Source organism: Chiloscyllium plagiosum, chromosome 28 (assembly GCF_004010195.1).
Source record: "Chiloscyllium plagiosum isolate BGI_BamShark_2017 chromosome 28, ASM401019v2, whole genome shotgun sequence".
In the NCBI taxonomy this organism is placed as follows: Eukaryota; Metazoa; Chordata; class Chondrichthyes; order Orectolobiformes; family Hemiscylliidae; genus Chiloscyllium; species Chiloscyllium plagiosum.
The window spans coordinates 34,029,082-34,038,573 of NC_057737.1; the positions used below are offsets into that span (position 1 = coordinate 34,029,082).

At 41.4% G+C, this 9,492-nt stretch overlaps 1 protein-coding gene across 1 annotated transcript; it reads right to left on the reverse strand.

Annotated features, from left to right (window-relative positions):
- Window positions 1-5,011: 5,011 nt before the first annotated feature.
- Window positions 5,012-7,893, reverse strand: LOC122564104 (claudin-4-like). Its single transcript, XM_043718668.1, has one exon. The coding sequence runs from the start codon at window positions 7,776-7,778 to the stop codon at window positions 7,128-7,130; it is 651 nt and encodes a 216-aa protein (XP_043574603.1). The 5' UTR covers window positions 7,779-7,893; the 3' UTR covers window positions 5,012-7,127.
- Window positions 7,894-9,492: the final 1,599 nt, after the last annotated feature.

Genomic DNA, 9,492 nt, shown 5'->3' on the forward strand with positions numbered 1-9,492 from the left:
GGAGTCAGGAAAGGACAAACAAACCTGTCTAGGATTCTGTTGCTTATATATGAGAGCTGGAAGTATCAAACAAAGTAAGCACAGGAGTTGGCTCACGGATGCAGATCTCCTGGAATGTAAATTGAAATTAGGCCAATATAAAAGCAGAGTACACTTTGCTTTGATTCATTTTGGCAGAGCTTGATGTTCCAATTTTATGAAAGTGGGGTACTTTGACACAAACACTAACAGCTTTAAATTGGAGTTTTGGAGCAGTGATATCAAATGAAAGAAAGTTGCAGTGGCTCTGTTACCTCTTGACACAGAGAACTGGTTTGGGTCCACCACTAAATAGGTTCCTTCTGTGTTATTATTATTTTCTAATATGTATATCTACAAACCAGTGTTCGTAGCTCAGACCACATCACCATCTCCTTTAAATGTTACAATATTTGAAGAGGTAGTGGTGTTGTTTCATGGAAAGTAGTAATTCAAAGGGAACTCCTAACTGATTAGAAATTGCTGCTGAATATTACCATATTGCATCTGGTTGTAGATTAGATTACATTACAGTGTGGAAACAGGCCCTTCGGCCCAACAAGTCCACACCGACCCGCCGAAGCGCAACCCACCCATACCCCTACATTTACCCCTTACCTAACACTACGGGCAATTTAGCATGGCCAATTCACCTTACCTGCACATCTTTGGACTGTGGGAGGAAACTGGAGCACCCGGAGGAAACCCACGCAGACATGGGGAGAACGTGCAAACTCCACACAGTCAGTTGCCTGAGGCGGGAATTGAACCAGGGTCTCTGGTGCTGTGAGGCAGCAGTGCTAACCACTGTGCCACCGTGCCGCCCACATGTATTCATGTATTGGTCCTTTGTGTATTGGTGTTGCAAGCTGCAGGTGAAGCCCTGCTCCTATGTACCTTTGACTATTCATGTGAAAACTGACATCATGCGGCTATCGAATTTCTGGAGAGGTACTCTTTCCCATTCATACAATTGTTTTAGGATAGGTGCTGTTTGATGAAGGGACTTTGTATAACTGGTGTCTGCCACATGTTTTGCTTTGTAGCATAACCTTATAAAAGGAAACAAAAAAAATTAGGAAATCCTAACATTGAATATTATTTGAGTGAAAATTCAGTAACTCCCTCCCTTCATCCCATGATTGGTGACAAAGCCTTTGAACACTTTGTTCCTACCATCTGGTAGAAATTCATCCTTAAACCCTCCGCACTTTTCTCTCTGCCTATATAACTTCCCCACTGTAAATGGTTTTACAAATATGAGCAACGTACACTTACATTATTGATATGCTGTCTGTAGGCAAAACTCCTCCTAGAAATTGGAACTCACAAAGTCACCCTCTGTATGTGGCCTCCAGGTCTTTATAGTGCACAGCTATACAGTAAAAGAAAGTGAAAACACTGGAAAATCAACACCTAAAGAGCCATCTCTTCCTAGAGTTATTAATGAGACATGGTGAAGTTACAGAGTGCAAGAGCAGAAAGGTAAATTATATCAATTGCAACCTAAGCCTGGTTGTTTGTTGCAAATTCACTCAGAAAAAGCTATTACTAATAATAAGCTCCATATCTGTCACATGGAGCATAATAATATAACTAATGGATGATGTCACACTTGCTGCTTCCTTTGATGATGTTTGATTAAAAATTGTAAGATTATTAATAGAATAAAATAAGTCTTTGGAATTTTGATTGAACAGGGAGTGAAAGTTGTGTGCAATATTACCAATCAATCCTGAAGACTGTATACATGCACATGCTTCCGTGAGTGTGCTACATGTTGACCATGCAATTTGCAGGTTCCCATGGTGCAAACGGATTGAAAGAGAGTAGGAGAGATGAGGCCGATAGAAACAGTAAGGTTTTGACAATGTTAAGCTTTCATTTTCAATATTCCTAAATTGTAGCAATGAAGTTTTTATCATCCTTTTGAGAGAGCCAGGATCAGGAGCTCTTGAAAGGAGAATTCATAGTCAGGATTTATATTATACCATAAATGTGCATAGGAATCTGAAATATCGCTGCTTTCCTCTTTATGTCAGTTTGTTTCCAATCTCTATTTGTGTCCAACTATTGCAACCCAAACTGACACACAGATTAGACATGGATCAATAAACTTCAGTAAAGCATTGCAGTTAAAACGTAGAGATCAGAAAATTCAGGATTTGATGTGCATTGGTGAATTGAAGGCCAACTCTGATGGCTTCCAATGTTCAAGAGCTTACCAACACTGTAGGTCAGAACTTATAAGGCTGCGCTACACTGATGTAGTTTTCTATTTGATCTGTGCTTTTACCATCTTGTCTCACATTTAAAGAATGGTCACATGGAACAGAAACTAAATAACTGCTGGCTCCCGTGAAACTGTACCTCACCAAGATTATTAAACTGTACTCAAGATCCAAATATCAAAAAGCTTTTCTTCTAAAATATTTCTTATTCTTTTTGGACAGTGGGTGATATGAACAAAATTGCACTTGATTTGAGATGACGATGGCAGCAGAACCTTCTACTTGAACAACTGCAGGCCCAATGGTGATGATCTCCAATGGTCTCCCAATTCTAGTCTGTTCAGCATCCCCAATTTCAATCACTCCAATACTGGTAGCTGTACTGTCAGCTCCATGGGCCCTAAGCTTTGGAAATACATCCCTATACCTCTCCACTCTTCTTTCCTTCATCAAAATGCGCCTTGGAACCAACAGGCTTGACCAAGCTTTTTCACATCTATTCTCTCATGTGGCTTGGTTGGATTTTGCTTGGTAAAATTTGTGTCGTATCTTTGGGATGGCTTAAGAAATTAAAAACAAATTATAAAAGCAAGTTAGAGTCATAGAGATGTACAGCATGGAAACAGACCCTTCGGTCCAACCTATCCATGCTGACTTCTTGCTGTTGTTCCTGTCGTTCAGCAATTTCAAACATTCAACCCAGCAATACTGAAAGGTCAATGTATCCTGGGATCAGAGTTGTCAGGTGTACCATTTTTCTTTCTGTAATTCACCTAATTAACATTAAATGGGTCAATATCTTCAAATAACTTGCAGATGCTCTTTCAAATAACACATAAAAAGAATTGCATTAAAATGTGTTTGCTACTTTATCACATAAAAAGACATGAAAATGTATTCACAGCAGGATTTAACTGAATAGAGATCAGTAGCAAGAATCCAACTGATTCCAGAGGGGAATAGCTACTAAGTTAGTTGGAAATACTTAACTGGTCTCAAAGCATCAGTGGAGAGAAAGAGAGTTACTTTTTAAAGTCACTAACTCTCATTAGAATGGATCTGACAAAAAGGTCCCATATCTGAAAAGTTCATTTTTGTTTCCCTCCTCACAGTTGCCGTCGCATCTCTTTCCAGCAGTTCCTGTTTTTATTTTAGTTTTCTGTCATCACCATCATTTTGCTTTTGTACTAGGCTGGTTGTATTGATTTAATGAGCCTTTCTCATCTGTATTGTTCAGCATTGCATTTATAGTTAAATACTGGTTAACATCTTGTAGCAATGTACTCTTTCCTCATTACTTCCTACAACTGATGCACAGGCTTTCGTCTGTTTTTGGTCTCATTTAACAGGAGAAACCTCTCAACAAAGAGATGCAGGCAGGTGATGTGTGAAGGCAATGCTGCAAAAAGGAACAAATTAGTTTGAAACCCTCCCATCTGTTGTGTTTCAAATACGGCTCAATGAAAAGTAAACCAAAGGAAGAAATACTATCATCAGAGATCATAGCGGCTCAAGTAAAGAAAAACTCCATAGGGCTGTGCTTGTGCTTTTATTATTTATAGCATTGGGTCATTAAAAACTGCAAACAGTAAAAGTCAAACACAACACAAGAACATGTAGGAAAATGTTTCTGATATCAATTGCTATTACAGTGGGTGAAGCCCAACAACAATCAAAATGAGAACTTGTATTTATAAAGCTTCTTTCACAATGTCTCAAAACACTTTATAACAATGATGCAATCGAGACATGAACAGTACCATGGGAAACACAGCAACCAATTTGCACCTGGCAAGGTTCCATAATCAGCAAGATAATGACAAGATCATTGTTTTAGTTTTGTTGGTGGATGGATAAATACTGTCTATGACACCCAGTGACTATCACTTTTCTGTGAATAGCACCATTAGATCTTTTACAGGGCATGCAAGGCCACAATGTAATGTCATTTGAAGGACAACACCACTGACATTGTAACCCTCCAAAATATTGTGTGCTCAAGTCTGTGGTTTATTCGGGCATCTTACAGTGGAACATGTTGTATGGAGAAAAGTTAAATTCCATTGCACTTTCTGTAATATTTCATTTGTGGTGCTTTGCCCTTGGGTTATACGCTTGACATGGAATGAATATTTTAAAAACTCTTGACATTTCCATTTTATAGAAGCACTTCAAAATGAAAAACACTGAATGAAGAAACATGGGATTTGATTACATGATGAGATTAGATTCAAAATATTTTAGAGCGTACTTTTCTTAATAAAAGTATATTTTTGGAAAAATGCACTCAACTTCATGAAACTAAGTTAAAATTATAACCTTCTAACTTTGAGAGATGCCTGAAACCTCAGAGTTAACTAGGACCAAACATTAGGTCATAATGGGCACTGTTATATTATTTCTTTATTTGTGTCATCTCTTTATACCAAGAGGGATGGTGCTGTTTCCATATAGCATTCTAGCTGGTAGAGGTGAGTGAATCTGAGGTGTGTCCAAGTAATCAATTAGGGCGGTACGATGGCACAATAGTTAGCATTGCTGCCTCACAGGGCCAGGGACCCATGTCTGATTCCAGTCTCGGGTGACTGTCTGTGTGGAGTTTGGATGTTCTGCCGTGTCTGTGTGGGTTTCCTCTGGGTGCTCCAGTTTCTTCCCACAGTCCAAAGATGTGCAAATTAGGTGGATTGGCTGTGCTAAATTGCCCATAGTGTCCAGGGATGTGCAGGCTAGGTGGATTAGCCATGGGAAATGCAGGGTTACAGGGATGGAGTGCGTCTGGGTGGGATACTCTTCGGAAGGTTGGTGTGGAGCTGATGGGCCTGCTTCCACAATGTAGGGATTCTATGATTCAATTTTGGGGTCTACTCACCTACAAAATGTCAACTCTTTGGTAATGGCTTTTCAAGATAAGAATGTTGGTCCTGATGAAGGAAACACTTGTCATTCAAGGTCAGGACCAAGCATGATTGGAGGATAATCATAACTCCTGAATCACAGATCCCGACTGAGAACCTGTGAGAATCCTTGTAGAAAGGTCACCTACACTATCCGGTGTCAGAGGGTAAGGGTGCGAAACTTTTTTTATTCCTTTATGCAACACTGCACGGTTGGAGGAAAAATTAATTTAGAGATTATTTGATTGGCCATTGGAATCAATACCCATACTTGCACCACCATTGCACTGTAGCATCTGTTTGTGCTACCTACAGAATGCATTACAGCACCTCAACAAACTTACTTTGTTAGAGCCTTGTACTCACAACAAATACTGACAAAAATGAAAACAGTAGCGGCAAATAAGTAGCTTCACCTCCAAATTCTCCTGTCGAAAGAGGGCAAGGCAAAATAAATATGGGAAGGGAGGGGGAAATAGCAGAAAACAACAAAATGAGCTCATGAGGGAGAAAAATATACATGATATGGTGATAGGATTGGACAAACCAAGGATGGTAAAGGCTCACCCTGGAACACAAGCACTGGCACAGTGCTGCTGAATGGCCTGGCTGTGTGGTAAAATTCTATGTAATTGCAAAACAGATGAGAGGCAAAGAGAAAGAGAGATCATTGATAAGGCAAGACAAAGAGACTGCATGAACAGCTGAAATAAGGAAAAAGAGAAAGCAACTGAATGATAAATACAAAGGGGAACAGAGAGGAAAGTCAAGCTGGGAAAGACAAAAGGCAAGACAAAAGATCGTTAAGAGGTGGAGGGAGGGGGAAAGAGAAAGAGATAAAGGAAGATGACAAAACTGGAGGGAATGGGAGTTGTTGGGGAATGACAGCTCACGGTCTTCCTTCAATCCTGAGTAAACAAATAGGAGCAGACTTTCAGTTTCTAAATCTGGACTAATTTCCCTGGAATGTAGATAATGAGACAGGGAGAAGTGCTGACTGGGTGGAGTAGCTGGCTGGGTGGTTGGACGTTATTGGTACCTTCAGACCTAACTATTTCTTAAGGTGCATCCTGCTAAAGTGTTCAAACATGCTTACTTGTGTATATGATATAGTATCAGGCAATAGAATGTTAATTGGATTCTCTGGAGCCAGGTCCCAGTCTGAGGCAACTCAAAACATTTCAATCACTTGGTGCGTCTGCAGCGTTTATAAACCCAAGCTTTTTGTCCCACTTCAACTAATCTCAGCTCACCGAGTTTCACATGATCTCGTCATTAAAAGAATATGTTTCTCTAAAGTTTATTGATTAACATCCATTTTGCAAGCGTCAATATATTTGTACTGGATGACTCCTGCCTCGCTTTGGCCCCTTAGGGCAACCCTCCCCCATCCTTTCCGCCTGTTACTCATTGATAAAGAAAAACTACACGTTCTGGTAATGCACAGCAGAGCGTTTCAGTGGCAACCTTCCCCACACTCTTGCTCTTTCTTCATGTTGACCTATCCATGCTGTGTGTTTCCAGTAATGTTACTTTTTAATTGGTGCCACCCAGTGTCAATCACAGAGACACAGAGACAGGCTCATGACATGGTCCCGGATTCAGGAGAGCAGGGGCGGCGCCAAGTCCCAGGGAGAGAGAGAGAGAGAGAGAGTGAAACCTCCCCCCACCCCCTCGCCCCCCGAACCCAAGGAGAACCAAGACACAAATACACGAATCACGATCAAACTTGTTCTACCAACTGGTGAAATGGACCAGACCGATATATACAAAGACATAGACACACACGCACACATCCACGATAACATTGCTTGGGTTTAACAGTAAATGAAATGGAAAGATAGCAATATCTGAACTTTTTTTCTCCTTAAAAAATAGACAATAAAATCTGAGACAAGATTCACCCCAAAGCGATAACTCTTTAGGGGTTCAGGAAAGCCGCTTGAGTCCCTGGGGAGGGCGAGCTGGGCTACCTGATGCCCTCTCACACATAGTCCTTCTTGTCATACCCAGTGGGACCTGTGGACCTGGCGGCGGAGTAAGCCATTCTGGAAGGCACGTACTTCTCATCCTTGGGAGGACAGGAGCAGCAGAGCAGAGCCCCTCCGAGGATCAGCAGACCCGAGGTTCCCCAACCGATGTACAAGGAGGCTCCAAGCTCCCTCCTCTGGGCGTCCGTCACCAGTGGGTTGTAGAAATCCTTGATGATGGTGTTTGCAGACCAGGACACTGGGATCAGGATCATCAGCCCAGAAAGGATGAAGATAATTCCTGCCACGATCATTATCTTGGCTTTCGTCGCCTCGTCTTCCACGCAGTTGGTGCACTTGGCTCCCACGATGGAGATCAGAATGCCCAGGACTCCCACCACAATGGCAATGACGGTCAGAGCTCTGGAAGCCTGCAGGTCTTGCGAGAGGGCCAGCAGCGAGTCGTACACCTTACACTGCATTTGCCCGGTGCTCTGAACAATACAGTTCATCCAAAGCCCTTCCCAAATGATCTGCGCCACCACGATGTTGTTCCCAATGAAAGCGGTCACTCTCCACATGGGCAAGGCACAGGTTATGATGGCCCCCAGCCATCCTAACACTCCCAAGGCGAGCCCCAGGATTTCAAGACCAGCGTTCGCCATTTAAACCGTTGCAAGAACAAGTTTCCAACAGGCTGCGATGCTCAATAACTGCACCTCTCGACGGTCTCTGGTGCACTTGTTGCAGAATGAGCAGCTTTCCAATTGGACCGGCTTCACACAATGTGACCGAGAGCACCAATGAGCTGTACTAAAGGGGCTGCAATCCGAGGCGGAGTCAGCGGCAGCTCTCAGGTGGAAGAGTAAGTACTAACGGATCATTGAGCAGCTTTCAAACTCCTCGTTTTCAGGAAGTCCAATCCCTCCCAGTCGGCAGCTCGCAGCATTTGCTGTCGATTGTTAACAGACTTGGACCGCAAGGTCAGACTGAGATCCCCACGACCAAAAAAAAAGCTTTGCCCGTCACCCTAGGTGCAATTGCTGATGCAGGCGTAAACATATTCGTCAGCCCTGCCTGCTGTGTCCCCAGTGAATTCTTAACCTTCCTGTTACTGGGAGCAGTGCCCATTCCCTCAGGTGAGCGTAGCAGTTCCTGAAGCCATTACATTCTGCAACTGCTCACAATAACACTTTACGTGAACAGTAATATTTTGAAGGGAATTTTTAATTTCAATACTTGAAATGTGTTGCTGAACGAACTGAATTTTCCGTAGGCTGCACTTACGAATTAGCATCAGCTCATTGATGCCTTGGTCATATTTATCATAAAAGGGGCCGTGTCTACCTGTACCAAATCTGGAACATCTCTCATTGCTCAAGAAACGAAAAAAAGCCCTTTGCTTTTCCTTACAATACTTTGTTTTGATGTGAATTATGCTACCTGCCTGAGCATCCAAACAAACAACAAGATTTGCTATGAAAAAGTTTCTTATTTTAAACATTGCGAGCACAACTGACTATGCAGTCATGGAACTAAAAATATGAGATCACTCTAAATGAAGAAGGTAATTCAGCTCATCTTCCCCAATCATCCAGTTCTATCAAAGTTTTCTCCGTCAGAACCCCCTTCCATGTATTTATTAGTTTGATGAAGAATATCCTAACATCACAGGTAAATTTGCCTTTTAGCTGTGTTAAACTGAACCCAAAACTTCATTTGAAGTCAATTTTTGAATTTACATACTCCAGACCATTTACTGTCAAAAATCTCAAGATCATGACTCAGTCATTTCCATTTCAGGCTGAAAAGGCTAACTTTCTTCAAAGTTCCACACAGTTGGATACCAAGACTCAGTGGCATTTCATTCTCCAGTGTTGTAATGTCTTTTTATTTTAATGACCAGAACTGGTCTTATTATTCAAGGTATGGCTTGATCCAACTTTGTGCATGACTTTCTTTAATTTAACTTCTAATACTTTCTTCTATAGATATTAATATTCTCTTTACCTTGTTTGCCTGCTCTGTAGTGGAGTCATCTTAAGTGTTGATCCAATAAGTCTTGCAATTCTCCCAGAATTCAGTTAAGTCAACATGACTGATGGAAGACAAATGTCATATTGCCATCCTTCCTATGTGCTATAATTCATATTTCCTTGCATTGCATTTCATCCACCATTGTTTTTTTTCAAAACTCTGTTTATAATTTCTAAGCTTCCTTCTCTAAAGTTGCTCCCTCTTTTAGTTTTATACTATATTCATATAGCCAATTTGCTTTGAGGTTTTGTTTCAAAGTCATTAATATAAAATGAAAGCTAGAATGGTGTCTTCACTACAGTGCTTCCTATCTCCTAATCTAACCTCTCTAACAACTACTTG

Excerpts from the sequence above, each read along its gene's own strand:
- LOC122564104 (XM_043718668.1), bottom strand. The coding sequence starts at position 7,778 with ATGGCGAACGCTGGTCTTGAAATCCTGGGGCTCGCCTTGGGAGTGTTA.